General features: G+C 33.0%; 1 protein-coding gene across 7 annotated transcripts in view; it reads left to right on the plus strand.

The window, feature by feature from the left end:
• Positions 1-837: 837 nt before the first annotated feature.
• Positions 838-19290, plus strand: part of Nedd4 (E3 ubiquitin-protein ligase Nedd4) — a 62204-nt gene continuing 43751 nt past the window's right edge. For 2 of the 7 annotated variants that reach the window (XM_075305687.1, XM_075305682.1), the window contains exons 1-2: positions 838-1107; positions 1389-1632. In XM_075305687.1, coding sequence (XP_075161802.1) covers positions 1465-1632 — 168 coding nt within the window. In that variant the 5' untranslated portion in view covers positions 838-1107; positions 1389-1464. Of the gene's footprint in view, positions 1108-1314; positions 1334-1388; positions 1633-5330; positions 5901-6015; positions 6984-19290 lie in introns of those variants that run through there. The other 5 variants (XM_075305683.1, XM_075305688.1, XM_075305684.1 and 2 more) reach the window with 5 other exon arrangements.

Raw genomic sequence — 19290 nt, forward strand, 5'->3', positions numbered from 1 at the left:
CAATGAAATCTTACAGTGTGTCCAGAACATGAAAATTGAATTAAAATTAGATGGACGGACAGAATATTTCATGAAATTTTTTCTTCTCGATCACAATAACAAACTGCAGTATTGATTATGTCTTCAAACATAACTTATAGTGTGGCCAATGTCTATAAACTATCTCTCATATTCATAAAAGTTAACGTAAACTTTAAACCTACTCTTACAAAACAAATTCATTCGGAAAACTGCCAGTAAATTATTATAAATATGGGCATATAAGTTTATCAAAGATATCCCATATATTGGCCACACTTATGTTCGAAGACATAATATTGCATAATACGCCTTCCAGACTATAAGTTTATCCGGACGGAATGTCTGTGTTTAAATAGAAATTAAACTCGAACTTAATACTCACCTTATGTGCTTTACAGACTATCAGTTATTCCGGACGGGATGTCGGCGTTTGTAAAGAATCTTACAGTGTGTCGGATCGATACGACTTGTCGGCGATGACTAAATAATCGGTAAATGTGTCATCCATCCCATAAACATGCAGCAGTATTGATTATGCCTTCGGACTTAACTTATATTGTGCAAAATATATGGGATATGTTCGACACGTGCACTGTCGTCCGGAATAACTGATAATCTGTAAAGCGCATAACGCCAACAGCCCTATTGACGTTTTCAGACACTAATAAAATGATATGATAATTAAAAGTCGATAGCGCCATCTATGCGGCGAATATTTTCCCTATTGAATAAATCATCTGTTATCGAATATCTTGGTATTTGCTGTAGTCCGGTTAACTTAATACAATAACGCTCCATATCAAAATTATTTTTTTTGACAGCCAGTCAAGAAGAAGATAAATTAGAGTTTGGATTAATAAATTACAATTGATTATCACAAAACATGAGATAATATTAAATCTACCGTACAAATAAAATGATATTCTCAAGCACAAGTTGAAATAATTGAAAATAGTGTGAATACGGAATAAATACGAAAAATATATATGCATGGATTGTGCCTGTGGTCTTCATTAGAGCAGAATACAAAAATAAAGAGGCTTCATAGCCAAGTCCGTTTTATATCTTCCAATAACTAAAATAAATGTAGGTACATAAATCGTATGAAAAATACGACCTGGACTTGAGAACATATATATATTCCGGCATCCATAGTATATATTTGCACAATTTCACAAATGTTTATTACTATTGGTTCTGATTAAATTCTTATCGTTGAATCTGATTAAAATACAATGCTGTGTGCGAGGATGATGATGTTGACCTGCTTTTTTTGATTGTGTGTGCAAACTCTTTAACTGTTTATACGAGTGTATGTAGCCATTGTAGTTTATGCCTTTTCACATTTTTTTTTTGTGCAATTTCAGAAGGTCGCCTCCAACGCCCCATTCCCTTTGTTTTATATTAAATGCTGTTTATATAAAAAATTAACATAGAACAACAATGTCTACACGTTCGGCAACAAATGGCGGTGGAGATACTGCCCCTCGTCCTCCACCCAGACGCCGAGCATCTGCTGCTGCTGGTGGTCCACAACAAAGACGTTTCTCTTCCAATTCGAGCCAAGATTATACTGGTGGACATACACCAAGACGATCGTTAGCTACAGTGGTAAGTCATATTAGAAAATCTGCAAAACATAAATATTTTTTCCATTTTTTTGTAGTTAAAATCTCAATAGGCACTGGCCTATTGCCTTCTATCTTTGTCGTCTTCTATGCCGACGATGACCGAGGCAACACATAGTTTGTTGTTATTTCCGAAGAAACAGCTGTTTTGATTGAGGCAACAATAGTACCTACCGCTACATATACACATGTAAAGAAAGATAGGGGAAACAAAACATCGAGAAATGTGGGCATTATTCATTTGGGTGGAAACAATTGTGTGAGAGATCTATAGTTATAATCAATCCACTTGAGTTGCCAGATTTTTTTTATACCCTTCGCCACACTGTGGAACAGGGTATTATAAGTTAGTGCATATGTTTGTAACACCCAGAAGGAGACGAGATAGACACATGGTGTCTTTGGCAATAATGCTCAGGGTGGGTCCCTGAGTCGATATAACCATGTCCGTCCGTCCGTCTGTCAGTGAACACATTTTTGTGATCAAAGTCTAGGTCGCAATTTAAGTCCAATCGACTTCAAATTTGGCACATGTTCGTAATTTGGGTCAGAATAGAACCCTATTGATTTTGGAAGAAATCGGTTCAGATTTATGTATAGCTCCCATATATATCTTTCGCCCGATATGCACTAATATGGGCCCAGCAGCCAGAGTTTTATACCAATTTGTTTGAAATTTTGTACAAACATAACACTTAGTCGTACAGTCAAGTGTGCACAATTTGATCGAAATCGGTTCAGATTTAGATATAGCTCCCATATATATCTTTCGCCCGATATGGACTTATATGGCCCCAGAAGCCAGAGTTTTGTCCCAATTTGGTTGAAATTTTGCACAGGGAGTAGATTTAGCATTGTAGCTATGCATGCCAAATTTGGTTGAAATCGATTCAGATTTAGATATAGCTCCCATATATATCTTTCGCCCGATATGCACTTATATGGACCCAGAAGCCAGAGTTTTATCCCGATTAGCTTGAAATTTTTCACAAGGAGTACAATTGGTAGTATAGTCATGTGTGCCAAATTTGATTGAAATCGGTTCAGATTTAGATATAGCTTCCATATATATTTTTCGCCCGATATGGACTTATATGGCCCCAGAAGCCAGAGTTTTGTCCCAATTTGGTTGAAATTTTGCACTAGGAGTACAATTAGTAATATAGTCATGTGTGCCAAATTTGATTGGAATCGGTTCAAATCTAGATATAGCTCCCATATATATGTTTTTATGATTTCGACAAAAATGGTCAAAATACCAACATTTTCCTTGTTAAATCGCCACTGCTTAGTCGAAAAGTTGTAAAAACTACTTAATTTTCCTAAACTTCTAATACATATATATCTAGCAATAAATCATAAATAAACTTTTGCAAAGTTTCCTTAAAATTGCTTCAGATTTAAATGTTTCCCATATTTTTTTACAAAAAGTGTGTTCCACCCTAGTGCATTAGCCAACTTAAATTTTGAGTCTATAGATTTTGTAAAAGTCTATCAAATTCTGTCCAAATCGAGTGATATTTAAATGTATGTATTTGAGACAAACCTTTATATATAGCACCCAACACATTTGACGGATGTGATATGGTATTGAAAATTTAGATCTACAAAGTGTTGTTTTTTTTTTAATTTTGCTAACAGGATTTTTATTTTAAAATAATTTATCTCCAAATTCAAGCAATCTATTTTCGATTCTTATGAAAATGATCAAATCCACTAATCGACTTTTCATAGTCACCACAATCGGCTAACTAACTTTTAGGCCCGTTAAAAATGTTCCCGGTAGGAACATTTTTGGCTTTGCAATAACCCAGTTTTGCTTCTTACTGTGTGTACTTCATTTAATGGAAGAATGTTCCTCGCATACCCGGCAATGATTTTATTACTTATAACAGGGATACAAATGGGGAGAGGTTCAGTGGACATGTCTATGTAAAATTGCCCTCGTTTCAAATTACTGGATTGGGTACTGGGGTTAACGATTTCACAAAGGCTTTTACTTTTATTAATGTCGCATAACTATAATGCCAAGGGATATAAATACATCGAAAGATCACTTGTTGAGATTGAAGATAACAAAAAGTATGTTGAATTCAGCGTTACCGCAAATAATTTCAAAAAAAGTGACTAAAAAAGTCTCATTCGCTATAAATGTTTTTTAAGTAAGTGACAACACTATTTTATCAGTATTTTTCTATGGAGTTGTGAAACCATTTAGTTTTCAAAAATTGACCTATCTAATTCTTCCAAAATCAACCCTAGATATTGACTTCACCGGGTAGCAATAAGATGTAGCTACTATTTCGCCTATTTCTAACGTAGCCCGGTTATAACGAATAGTTTTTCAGGTCCCAATGATTTCTGGAAACGCCAAAAAATATTTTTTGTCTTTAATCACGAAATTATTTGACGCAATTAAATTGTAATTTAAGCAATTAAAAAAGTAATCATTAAAAATCATATTTTTAAAATTCATTTACAATTTTAATTGGTGATATTTGTTTCTCTAGCTCAGCGCTTCCCAAATGGCTGGGGGTCTTTTGTATCATTGAATTTGTTAAAACAGCTTTTGTATAATTGCATTTGTTAAAACAATAAGCTCAGCAAAACATAAATAAAAGAACAACAAAAGAATGTACCATTCGTACATTTCGGAATGTTGAAAATGACTATGTTTATAATAAACCGGGTTTCGCTATAGCGAACATACAATGTTAATAACGGACAAAAAAACTGATCCCATAAACAAATTAATGGCAGAATGAAAACCTGGCCAATAAAATATATTTTTTTTTGAAAATTTAGATCAAGAGAAAGAAAAAAAAAACAGAATTGCCTTTCAATTTTATTTTATTTTTATTTATTCATATGTTATACTAAGTTGTAGGCCAATAATTTCAACTGAAGTGGCATGGAAAATGATAGTAAAAGTCAAATTTGTGAACATTTAAATTTAAATTACACAAATATAGCATTGTTTCCACTTATAAGAGGTTAATTTTAATATGACAGTTTAGCGAACGTCCCACAAAAATTAAATGTATGAGATTTTAATATTAAGAGTATATATAGTATTTAATATATATTAACATTTGAAAATTGCTATAAATAGCATCGCTACCAGTCCTTTGGAATTTGCACAAATTTCCCGTAGGGTTATTACACAAAACAAAAAAAAAATATATAACCAAAATGCTTCCAATTACAATTTTGTTTTGTATTTTACCAAATATTCAATTCAAATTTTTATTGAATCATAACAAATAATTGTATCAATTATTATTTTTTTTAATTAATTGTGATTGATACAATCATTTCTGTGATTGAAGGAATTTCAATTAAAAATTATTTGGATTAATTAATTTGTTAATTAAGACAAAAGTTTTTTCTGTGTAGGATTGTAACAAACTAAAAATCCAGGTCACTTCCATGTCGTTAAAACCGTGTATATCAAATCGTACAATTGCTTTCTCTGTTAAAAATTATCCCCAAATATGCGAACATTTCCCCCCATCTGATATCACTGTCTCCAATGTATGTATGTGTGTGTGTTTTGTTTTTGTATAGTAGGCCCCCCAAAAAAACACAACTGAGAGCAAACGTCTACTGTAGTAGTAGTAAATCTCACATGACATTTGTGTGTAGTCATTTCTTGGGGTTCCTCTTTCGCAGTTCAGTTTAGTTAAGTTCGCGAGAGAGTAATAACGCTTTTTGGAACAATTGGATGAAATTATTGTTCCAAAGTGAATGTCTGTGTGTGCGAGAGATATGTCGTCGTAGTCAAAGAAGAAGAAAAAAACAAATATTAATATGTTAATAAATTAGTGAAATTATTTATTGGCAACAATTTTAATAGGAAATATTTTCCCTGGTTTAAATGTAATGACAAATAATTCTTTTAATCGTTAAATGACGTACTATCATCGTGAGTGTTCATTTTCAATTGTAAGGGAAAATAAAGAAAATAAAAAAATGAAAAGAATTGCCTCCACCTAGTTTAGTGGCCTTTTCAATGAGCTGTATGTGTGTGCGAGTGCTGGTATCACTGCTCATCAAAGATTAACGAATGAAAAAAAGAATAAATAAAAGACAATTGCATTATTAAATTTAAAAGGAAATCCCCAGTCACATACCATTGCCACCACCACCTGCCCATCAGATGGAAGTTAATTAAATAGAAAATAAAAGCAGTAAACGTTGTTTTTCCCTCGGCAATGAAGTGTACTACAATTCCAACAACAAGAATAAAGGGTAAAAGCCAATTGAAATTTTGGACAATTAGTCATCATCAACCATTGTGAAAAAAAATTAGAAAGAGGGTTTTTTTTCCTACAAGCAGTAATGCCATCATCGCTCCTCTTTCTAGAGCAATATCCAAAGACCCCCCACAAAAATATTAATTAAATTATGAAATAATCTGGATGTGGATGACAGCAGCAACCTTCATTCCTTTAACCATATCGAGGAGAAAAGAACCTATTCTAACAATTGGTGGCTGTTGGTTGGTTTGTCGCCAATAGTACTATCCTATAGTCAGTGCCTGATTAGAATTTATTTTTATTTTAAATAAAAACAGACAGAAAAAACCAAAACAAACAACGAAATAAATGACAAAAGTCATTAGCAGAAGCAACTGATAAATAGCACCATACACATTCCTAAGATGAGAGATATTTTGTGAGAAATCAAAACGAACAAAACAAAAAAATTCGTAATATTCTATAGCACCTCTGCCACGGACGACAACCACTGATCGCCTTCTCCGTCCATTGTACGCTGCTGCCGTCCGTTTCATTTAAACCAGTTTCACAATATTTGTACCCCCGCTTATGCCTTAAAATCGTTGAAGCAAAAAAAGCAAAACAAACAACAACAAATTACAACTACACAAACGCCAGCTTGTTAATGGAGCAATACGTTCTTCTTCTTCTTACTATTGTCCGTCAAGCTTATTACGTTTATTTTTTAGTATGAATGTTAAATTGAGCGGGTAGAGTGCGTTGTGCGTGTATATGTGAATTTTTTCTTTAAATTCCCTACATTATTAACAAAAAAAAAAAAAAAAACAACAACAACAACAATAGAGAGCAACGAACGACACAGAGCTGTTAAGAAGATTGTACATACATACATCAAAATAACGATAACAAAGGTAGCGGTGGCCTTTTTCAAAACAAAACATCCAAAGAGAACGAAGAACCGAACCTACGGCCCATTAAAGAAGCAACAATATAATTCATTGTACAACACATCCAGGAAACTACTTAGCTAGCTATAAATTAAACAAATATGGCCGAGGCACTTGGTGAAGGACAAGTGCATGGTTACAGTGATGTAAGTAACATAGATATATCCTTGACCAATTACATGCCACCACATAGTGACACCCATCATATGTATGCCATACTTGTAATATGCCAGGTTATATGGGAAGACCCTTCTCCATATGTATATTGTAAACCTAAAGTGGCTATTAAAAATTTAAAGAACTGTCAACATTTGTTGCAACACCCCATCATCACTAGCGCACACAGACACCGGGGTTGCTTGGGTTTTTGTATTTTGTTATTCTATTATCTTTCTTTTAAACGACATTAAGATTAAATGACCTTTGGGTGCAGAAAATAGCACCTATTCGTCGTAAATGCTTAGAAAAATGGTAATATTTGTTATAATGACAAAAATTGAAAACTGAAAACATGGAAATAAGAACAACAAAGGGGTCGTAAATTTGGTAGCAAAAAGTCCAAATATGAACATTTAAATGTTTAATTTATTTAAATTAAATGTTCTAATTTTTTGTGAAATTGGATAATTACGATAAGCAAAATAAAAGAGAACATAAAAGTGGCCTTATTTGTTTTGTTTTGTTCTTAACCTACCGAGCAGTCATACAGCGTTTAATATAAAATCTATTAGGAGGCCTCGAGAACAAATTGTGCTGTTTTTTGTGTCGCATTATTGCTGCTGCTTGGATAAGCTACGATGATAATCCTTAAATTCAAATTAACTTCACTTTGGCTCGACAGATACAACCCGATAGATTGCCTTGGGCAATGTTTGTATTATTTCCCAAATTTCCGTACGTTGATGGGAACGAAATTTTTGGGTAAAGCTGAGCACTATGTTCAGTTTTCATACTGAAAACAGCTTGTTTTCACGGTTACTTTTTTTAATTAATAAATTTAGAAATATAATAAAAATTTGCAATCAATTCCTTGAATCTTGTTATACCCTGCTCCACACTGTGGAACAGGGTATTATAAGTTAGTGCATATGTTTGCAACACCCAGAAGGAGACGAGATAGACACATTGTGTCTTTGGCAAAAAATGATCAGGGTGGGCTCGTGAGTCGAAATAGCGATGTCCGTCTGTCCGTGAACACATTTTTGTAATCAAAGTCTAGGTCGCAGTTTTAGTCCAATCGACTTCAAATTTGGCACAAGTATGTGTTTTGGCTCAGAATAGATACCTATTGATTTTGGAAGAAATCGGTTCAGATTTAGATATAGCTCCCATATATATATTTCGCCCGATATGGACTTATATGGCGCCAGAAGCCAGAGTTTTACCCTAATTTGCTTAAAACTTTGCACAAGAAGAACAATTAGTACTATAGTCAAGTGTGGCAAATTTTATTGAAATCGGTTCAGATTTAGATATAGCTCCCATATATATCATTCGCCCGATATGGACTAATACGGTCCCAGAAGCCAGAGTTTTACCCCAATATTGTTGAAATTTTGCACAGGGAGTAGAATTAGCATTGTAGCTATGCAAGCCAAATTTGGTTGATATCGGTTCAGATTTAGATATAACTCCCATATATAGCTTTCGCCCGATTTACACTCATATGACCACAGAGGCTAATTTTTTGCTCCGATTTAGTTGAAATTTTGCACAGGGAGTAGAATTAGCATTGTAGTTATGCGTGCAAAATTTGGTTGAAATCGGTTCAGATTTAGATATAGCTCCAATATATAGCTTTCGGCCGATTTACACGCATATGACCACAGAGGCCAAGTTTTTGGTCCGATTTAGTTGAAATTTTGTACAGGAAGTAGAATTAGCATTATAGCTATGCGTGCCAAATTTGATTGAAATCGGTTCAGATTTAGATATAGCTCCAATATATAGCTTTCGGCCGATTTACACTCATATGACCACAGAGGCCAATTTTTTGCTCCGATTTAGTTGATATTTTGCACAGGAAGTAGAATTAGCATTGTAGCTATGCGTGCCAAATTTGGTTGAAATCGGTTCCGATTTAGATATATTTCACATATATAGCTTTCGCCCGATTTACACTCATATGACCACAGTGGCCAATCTTTTACTCCGATTTAATTGAAATTTTGCACAGGGAGTAGAATTAGCATTGTAGCTATGCGTGCCAAATTTGGTTGAAATCGGTTCAGATTTAGATATATCTCACATATATAGCTTTCGCCCGATTTACACTCATATGACCACAGATGCCAATTTTTAACTCCGATTTAGTTGAAATTTTGCACAGGGAGTAGAATTAGCACTGTAGCTATGCGTGTCAAATTTGTTTGAAATCGGTTCAGATTTAAATATAGCTCCCATATATATAATTTTCTGATTTCGACAAAAATGGTCAAAATACCAACATTTTTCTTGTAAAATCGCCACTGCTTAGCCGAAAAGTTGTAAAAATTACTAATTTTCCTAAACTTCTAATTCATACATATCGAGCGATAAATCATAAATAAACTTTTGCCAAGTTTCCTTAAAATTGCTTCAGATTTAAATATTTTCCCATATTATTTTACTAACATTGTGTTCCACCCTAGTGCATTAGCCGACTTAAATTTTGAGTCTGTACATTTTGTAGAAGTCTATCAAATTCTTTCCAGATCGAGTGATATTTAAATGTATGTATTTGGGACAAAACTTTATATAGCCCCCAACACATTTGACGGATGTGATATGTGATCGAAAATTTAGATCTACAAAGTGGTGCAGGGTATAATATAGTCGGCCCCGCCCTTACTTGTTCATCGATTACTTAGTAAGACTTGATCAAAATATCGTCTTCATAAATATATTTGTACTTTTAGTATTTAGTGTCGACTTCGTTTTCCGGAAGATGATTTCCTAGGGTTTCTTGAATTTCCAAAAGATTCCATCTTTGCGCATAGACTTTCTAACTTTCTCAATATCATCTAACAGGTTGGCTGATAAGTCCCCGGTCTAACAAAGAAAAACACATTTTTTGTCAAAATTCGTTTTTATTATTCAACATAGTTCCCTTCAAGAGCGATACAACGATTATAACGACCTTCCAATTTTTTGATATCATTTTTGTAGTACTCCTTCGGTTTTGCCTCAAAATAGGCCTCAGTTTCGGCGATCACCCCTTCATTGCAGCCAAATTTTTTCCCTGCGAGCATCCTTTTGAGGTCTCAGAACAAAAAAGTCGCTGGGGGCCAGATCTGGAGAATACGGTGGTTGGGGAAGCAATTCGAAGCCTAATTCATGAATCGTTGCCATCGTTCTCAATGACTTGTGGCACGGTGCGTTGTCTTGGTGGAACAACACTTTTTTCTTCTTCATATGGGGCCGTTTTGCCGCGATTTCGACCTTTAAACGCTCCAATAACGCCATATGATAGTCACTGTTGATGATTTTTCCCTTCTCAAGATAATCGATAAAAATTATTCCATGCGCATCCCAAAAAACAGAGGCCATTACTTTGCCAGCGGACTTTTGAGTCTTTCCACGCTTCGGAGACGGTTCAATGGTGGCTGTTCACTCAGCCGACTGTCAATTGGACTCAGGAGTGTAGTGATGAAGCCATGTTTCATCCATTCTCACATATCGACGAAAAAACTCGGGTGTATTACAAGTTAACAGCTGCAAACACCGCTCATAATCATCAACACGTTGTTGTTTTTGGTCAAATGTGAGCTCGCGCGGCACCCATTTTGCACAGAGCTTCCGCATATCCAAATATTGATGAATGATATGACCAACACGTTCCTTTGATATCTTTAAGGCCTCTGCTATCTCGATCAACTTCATTTTACGGTCATTCAAAATCATTTTGTGGATTTTTTTTTTGATGTTTTCGTCGGTAACCACTTCTTTCGGGCGTCCACTGCGTTCATCGTCCTCCGTGCTCATTTCACCACGCTTGAATTTTGCATACCAATCAATTATTGTTGATTTCCCTGGGACAGAGTCCGGAAACTCATTATCAAGCCAAGTTTTTGCTTCCACCGTATTTTACCCCTTCAGAAAACAGTGTTTTATCAACACAAAAATCATTTTTTTCACAATAACAAAAGTTGCTTCACAAAAGACGCTCTATCTCACAAACTAATTGACTTACAGTCGTCAAATTTTGACACGAATCATTTGAAGGTTGGTACTATATACAAATAATATGCATTTAATGCTAGCGACGTCATCTATGTGTCAGACCGGGGACTTATCAGCCAACCTGTTAGACGACTTCTGGAATGTGTAATCGCATACACTTCAGATTCTCTGCAATCAGATATTTTGTCTGCCATGGTCGAAAGCTTATCCAAACTGTCATCGCTTACGGAAAGGATTGCTTTCATTTGCGCTGGGAGACGTTGCATCCAGAGTTGCTTTAAAATCTCATTCGAAACCTTACCTTGAGCTAGAGATCTCATTCCATTTAATAACTCAGACGGCTTCTTGTCTCCAAGTTCAATGTTCGTTAACAGCTTTTTAAAACGTTTTTCTTCAGAATCTGAAAAACAGCTTGCCAATTTGTCTTTCAATGTTCCATTTTCAGCTAGAGGGTTTATGATAATATCATGCACTTTTTCCAAGATATTGTTTTCAATTGAGGCGACAATCGTATGAAATTTTGTAGAATCTTGAGTAGCACGAGCCAGGGGAGCCACCTTGGTGCCAGGATCAAAAGTCTATTGCAGTATCCTTCATATTTGGCAATCAATTTCGAGAATGTTGCACCTTTTCTCGCAATCGAAATCGCCATAGGTATAATTTTTTATGATTTTTAATGCATTGCCTGTATTTGTCTGAAACGTTTGACCTCGAATATTTTCAAAAATTTTTAATTTTTCTAGAATGGATTTATCACTTTTGCGGAAAATTTGAATAATTTGTTCATTTTATTAATAAACGAGTTATAATTAAAAAAGTTTTTATGTAGTTACAATAATTAACTTCTTTGTAAGGGCATTTGTGGCAGTGCTTTTGAAGTTGTGCCTTTAGAAAAACTGTGGGCTTTTGGACAACTATCCCACCATTTTTCGAAATTTCGAAAAAGTCGAAAGATTAACATTGGGTAGAAGAGGAAGTATAATGCAAATATTTCAATAACTCTTGGAGTATATGTAGACGATAATAATTTATTTGAAAGATTTTTTCTAAAAAGAATATATATTTACAGGCAGACATGAATGTGTAAAATCCGCTTCGCTCATTTTTTCGCAGAAGGCCTTATAAATTATCTACTATAAAATCTACTATAAACATTGTTGAGAAAACAAATTTATTTACATTATAACACAATGTTTTTTTATTATGAACAATCCATATATGGTATATTTTCATTTGAATTATTTGATGAGGTAATCATTGAGTACATGGAAAGTGTTTCATCTATTTTTTTTTCATTCTATCTAGGGATTATATTTGTGCGTAAGATCATAGTTTATGTTAATTAAACTAAACCTATGTATGTATACGAAGAATGATTTCTGTTTTTTTTTATCGCAAAATTAAAACACATTTGTTTACCTTGTAGAAAAGAAAATAAGTAATGTGCCTTCAATATATTAGGCAATATGTTCTTGCCCAATATATTCAATATCCGAATGAAAATTTTGTTTGAAAGCACAGCACTCTCACACATTGTTTCGATAGCTAAATATTTGAAAACCACAGGAGGCACTTTAGCAAAGCATCTAGTTTAAAATTTACAGTCGAACACGTTTGTAGTGAACTTCGGTTATAACAGGTGGTCTTCGATAGCACAGTAGTTAGTTAGTTTTGAATGGCGAAGGAGCCGGGTTCGATTCCCGGGTGGAGTGGCACTAGCAAAGCCAATTTAGGCGCGTAATTTATTACATTCATTATACGTTTGAATGTCTGCTGACACTTTTACAATTCACAATTCAATAAATAACAAGTATATACAGCAGTAAGTTCGGCCGGGCCGAATCTTAAATACCCACCACCATGAACCAAATATTAGGGTTTACTTTGAAATTTGAGGAGGGCTTGAGGACTTGACACTTCCCGAAGATAAATTTAAAGATTTCACCTATGAGGACTATATCAGATTCTGGATTTATAAGAACCATTTTTGTTTGAGTTTTAGAGGAATCATTTAACATCTCTTGTAAGTTTGCAAGAAAATTATAAAATAACGTCTTGATTTGAAATCTTAAATCTGTAGAAGTAAAATCTGGAAATTTTATATTGAGTTTCAAGCAATTTTCATGATCAGTGCGCCTTTTACACCCTCAAGAAGTGAAGTCGGTCTATATGGAGGCATTACCAAATGGACCGATAAAAACTTAATCCGATACACGTTTTTGTGAGCCTAAAATACCAGAATATTTACAATTTCAGGCAAATCGGATAAAAACTACGGTTTCTATTTAGATACCCAAGGAGTTAAATCGGGAGATCGTTCTTATGGGGGCTATACTAAAATATGGACCGATACTCACCGTTTTCGGCACAAATCTAGAAAATACATCTAGATTTCCAATTTCAGGCAAATTGGATAAAAACTTCGGATTATAGAAGCCCAAGAAGTAAAATCGGGATATCGGTCTATATGGGGGCTATACCAAAACATGGACCGATACTCACAATTTTTGGCACATGTATTTGTGGTCCTACAATACCTCTAGATTTCCAATTTCAGGTAAATTGAATAAAAACTTCGGTTTCTATAAGCCCAAGAAGTAAAATCGGGAGATCGGTCTATATGGGGGCTATACCAAAACATGGACCGATACTCACCATTTTTGGCACACCTCTTTACGGTCATAAAATACCTCTAGATTTTAAATTTCAGGCAAATTGGATAAAAACTACGATTTCTATAAGACCAAGACCCCAAATCGGGAGGTCGGTTTATATGGGGACTATATCAAAACCTGGATCGATATAGCCCATCTTCGAACTTGACCTGCCTGCAGACAAAAGACGAGTTTGTGAAAAATTTCAGCTTGATTGCTTCATTATTGAAGACTGTAGCGTGATTACAACAGACAAACAGACGGACATCGTTATATCGCCTTAGAATTTCTCCCTGATCAAGAATATATATACTTTATATAGTCGGAAATCGATATTTCGATGTGTTACAAACGGAATGACAAACTTATTATACCCCCGTCACCATTCTATGGTGGTGGGTAGAAAAATAAGACTAAACGGATGAAAGATACAATACTTTACTAACACCAATAAATAGAAGTAACTAGCAGCGCCTCTAGTTGAGAATAGTGGCCAAACTCAACCCATACCTATTCCATTTCATCCATTAATAACAGATTTTAATATAAATCCGGATTAATCAGTGATGTAAAAACAGTCTAATACCACAATCCGATGCGTTGACCCCGGAGCGAAATCAACATGAATAAAATAATTATCGCATCCGCTTATCCAAGCTACTGCAAAAACAATAAAAGTTTTTCAGATCGCAATGTAATTTCATGTGAGGAAACATAAATTCCTTTTGGCGCCACCTATATGTGAAAAAAAAGAATTATATACGAATACCAACAAATTTTATTGGAAGAAATTGCCATAAATTGACCAATCTGGAAGCGATGGAAAAGCCAAATTTGAACCAACCCTTTTGCCAAAAATCCTATGATTCACAGTAATGCAGCATATCTTAATCTCCTATCCGATGGTAAAAGGAAATAATGCAAACTATGTTTGTAATTTCCAATATATGGCCCACTAAAATGTGTTAGATTTGTTCCTCGAGAGAAATGCGTCCACTATGAGCAAATGGAAACAGATGGCCTCACAGATTTAAAGGGTGGTTAAATTTCAAGGGCTGTTGTTGAATGTGAACCACACCTAAACGCCAAGTTTTTTCCGAATTTTATTTGACATTTCTATATTTCAGACTTACTCAATTTGAACCATGCACGTCGTGAATGGACAGAATGGTTCCAAGAAATGGCAACAGTGGATGATCAATTTTCGAAGAAAATCATCTTCAGTGAAGAGGCACATTTTCACCTCAGTGGATTCGTCAATAAACAGAATTGCCGCATTTGGGCGAATGAGAATCCAAGAGTGATTGTCGAAAAATCAATGCACCCACAAAGAGTGACTGTTTGGTGCGGTTTATGGGCTGGCGGCATCATCGGGCCGTATTTTTTCCAAAATGAGACCGGTCAGGCAGTTACTGTGAATGGTGTTCACTATCGTGAGATAATAACGAACTTGTTATGGCCCGAATTGGAAGATATGGATGTGGACGATTTATGGTTTCAGCAGGCCCTTGAAATTTTAACCTCCCTTCATATGGGAAAGACAGATCTTTTAGTCACCAATCATATGGTAAAAACGTATACTGCAAAATGGGTTTGAGTTTCACAACATAACATATATGGCCTACAAAAAAATGGAGTCAGTGTATCTTGAGAGAAATTTTTCCACTAAGGACAAATAGGCAAAGATGGGCATCACGGTTGCCAAATTTGGTAGAATTCTACCAAAGATGGTAGATTTTTTACTGTTTGGTAGAATTCTTGATGTTTTGGTGGATTTTGCAAAATATTCCTCTAATACTCGTTAAGTACGAATTTTCTATAGAGATAAAATTTTGACAAAATTTTCTATAGAAATAAAATTTTGACAAAATTTTCTATAGAAATAAAATTTTGACAAAATTTCTATAGAAATAAAATTTTGACAAAATTTTCTATAGAAATAAAATTTTGACAAAATTTTCTATAGAAATAAAATTTTGATAAAATTTTCTATAGAAATAAAATTTTGATAAAATTTTCTATAGAAATAAAATTTTGATAAAATTTTCTATAGAAATAAAATTTTGACAAAATTTTCTATAGAAATAAAATTTTGACAAAATTTTCTATAGAGATAAAATTTTGACAAAATTTTCTATAGAGATAAAATTTTGACAAAATTTTCTATAGAGATAAAATTTTGACAAAATTTTCTATAGAAATAAAATTTTGACAAAATTTTCTATAGAAATAAAATTTTGACAAAATTTTCTATAGAAATAAAATTTTGACAAAATTTTCTATAGAAATAAAATTTTGACAAAATTTTCTATAGAAATAAAATTTTGACAAAATTTTCTATAGAAATAAAATTTTGACAAAATTTTCTATAGAAATAAAATTTTGACAAAATTTTCTATAGAAATAAAATTTTGACAAAATTTCTATAGAAATAAAATTTTGACAAAATTTTCTATAGAAATAAAATTTTGATAAAATTTTTTATAGAAATAAAATTTTCTATAGAAATAAAATTTTGACAAAATTTTCTATAGAAATAAAATTTTGACAAAATTTTCTATAGAGATAAAATTTTGATAAAATTTTTTATAGAAATAAAATTTTCTATAGAAATAAAATTTTGACAAAATTTTCTATAGAAATAAAATTTTGACAAAATTTTCTATAGAAATACAATTTTGACAAAATTTTCTATAGAAATACAATTTTGACAAAATTTTCTATAGAAATACAATTTTGACAAAAATTTCTATAGAAATAAAATTTTGACAAAATTTTCTATAGAAATAAAATTTTGACAAAATTTTCTATAGAAATAAAACTTTGACAAAATTTTCTATAGAAATAAAATTTTGACAAAATTTTCTATAGAAATAAAATTTTGATAAAATTTTCTATAGAAATAAAATTTTGATAAAATTTTCTATAGAAATAAAATTTTGACAAAATGTTCAATAGAAATACAATTTTGATAAAGTTTTATATAAATCAAATATATTTAAAAAAGTTTATTTTTTAAATTTACTATTAAGGTTCAATTCTATCAAAGTTCATTATAAGTGTTCCCTTATTGTAGAAGTTCTAACTTTCTCTTGTTGGTACAAGCTAAACTCCTTAAAACTTTTAAAATTCTAAAAAATTCAAGGCATATTTATACACCCAAAAAATTGTCGCTAATAGGATCCTAATATACAACATTGCAAATTTTGGAAGAAGTGCAAAAAAAAAAAATAAAACATATCTTTCGAAGAAATTTTTTTTTACATACACAAAAATTTGATCAAAATTTTAAAAATAAGATTTTGATAGCAAAAGCGGATATTACAAAATGTGTTTGGTGTTCCCAATGGTCTATAAAAAGAGTGGATTCATAATATACACTATACAAGAATGTATAGTGAATACAGAATTCCATAGACCCAGTGCTGTAGGAAAAAAGTGTCATTCTGACATAACAAATTAGTGTTCTGGTACGTTGGCTTTAACTCCATATAGCCTTCTTTTTCTCCACTGCATTGTAAGAAGATTCAAGTCGCGATATGTTTCGAACGTTGTAGTAGGGCCGATATCAAGTAGTTCCCTTTTGAGTTGTGTTGTTTGGAATAATAATACTAATAATAATGATCATTATTATTACAAAAAATGTTCCATACTTACTGGAGTTTTGCTAATTACTTTCATTGAAAATTATTTCCAAATTCTTAAGTTTTGAGAGCTGTTCAATATTTTCACTACTAATTTTTACAGAAAATTCATCAAAATCTTGTATTTATGAATTTAGATTTTCTAGGATTTATGTAGATTGGATTGCAACATTTCTTTATGTTGCAATTGTTTATTTTAAAAAATATATATTTTAAATGGAGTTACTATTTTTTTATTTCTGGCCAATTAATAATGAAACTTTGAACCATACATTGTATTTTTCGGACCGTCATAAACAACGATGTACGAGGGCGGTTCGGAAACTTCTTAGCCTATCAATGAAGAGAATAGTTCGTTTTTCAAAAATATTTTTATTTTTCAATATAATCTCCTGAAACTTCAATACACTTAGTCCAAAGCTTTTCTAGCAATTCTATCTCTTGATTAAAATAGTTTTCCTCAAGGTCTTCAAAATAGTGGTTTACAACGTTAATTGCATCTTCATTTGAAGTAAAACGCTTGTCAGCAAGGAATTTTTTTAGATTTGGGAACAAGTAAAAGTCACTGGGAGCTAAATCAGGAGAAAAAGGTGGGTGGTCAAGCATCTCGTGCGTTAATTCGTTGATTTTAGTCATTGTTAAAACCTTCCCTCTTGTGCGCGCTGGTGCGTTGTCTTGATGAAAAATTATTTTTTTGTGTTGTAAGCCAGGACGTTTTTCTCGAATTTGTACATTTAATTGATCCAAAAGGTTGCAATAGTATTCTGAATTTATTGTTTTACCCTTTTGCAGATAGTCAATCAATAAAATACCTTTGAAGTCCCAGCCGATTGAATTGTTTTTGCCTTCTTTGGGGCACTTCCTCCAGCTTCAGTCCATTGTTTGGATTGTTCTTTTGTCTCTGGAGTATAGTGGTGGATCCATGTCTCATCAACAGTTATGAAACGACGCTTAAAATCCATTTTATTTCGCTTAAAATCCGATCCAAACAAGCTTGAGAAATGTTCATTCTTATGCGTTTTTGATCGACTGTTAACAAATGCGGCACCCATCTTGCAGAAAGTATTTTCATCTGTAGTTCTTCATGCAAAATTAAATGGACTCGATCATTTGAGATGCCCATGATATTAGCAATTTCACGCACTTTTATTCGTCGATCATTTAATACCATATCATGCACTTTGGCTACAATTTCTGTTGTTGTTGCTGTTTTTGGACGTCCACTACGTGGTTCATCTTCATCTTTAAACGACCACGTTTAAATTCAGCAACCCAATTTTTTACTGTTGCATATGAAGGAGCACTTTCACCTGACACATTCACCATATCATTATGAATTTCTTGTCCCGATAAACCTTTTTTATGTAAATATTTAATGACAGCACGCATTTCTAATTTTTTCCATTGTAAAAAAATTGCGGATGCGTCTTTTTTGAACACCTATATGAAGGAGTTGCCAGATCGAAAGAAAATTTAACATATGTTCATAACAGAGATGGAAGTTTCCAAAACACTTAACTTTTTTCTGTTTATATAGCGCTTTTTGTGCTAGGCTAAGACGTTTCCGAACTGCCCTCGTAGATACATGTAATTATGTGTATATAATATAATACTTTTAGATAGTATTATATTGATAATAAATCATCATCGATCAAATATTTAGAGCTGGACTGTGTTAATAGCAAAGAATATAATAACAACAAATGTTTGCTTTTTTCTTCAGTTTCTTTATTTTTATAATTAGCGGCAATTTTTTTAATAATTCGAAAACAATTTTGTTGTTTGCCCTTGCTCAAGATAATTTCATTACATTCGAGCTAAGCTATAATAATAATAATTAATATTCCATTTCATAAGTCATGTGTGCATAAATGAAGCAAACTAAATATGCACGTTTATTTTGTAACTCTAAATAAAATCACAAGAGGAGTTAAATGGTGATACGGTCAAAATTTGGCCAAGGGAAAACGCGTGTAAATCGGTGAAATCGTTTA

Source organism: Haematobia irritans, chromosome 4 (genome assembly GCF_050003625.1).
Source record: "Haematobia irritans isolate KBUSLIRL chromosome 4, ASM5000362v1, whole genome shotgun sequence".
Taxonomy (NCBI): domain Eukaryota; kingdom Metazoa; phylum Arthropoda; class Insecta; order Diptera; family Muscidae; genus Haematobia; species Haematobia irritans.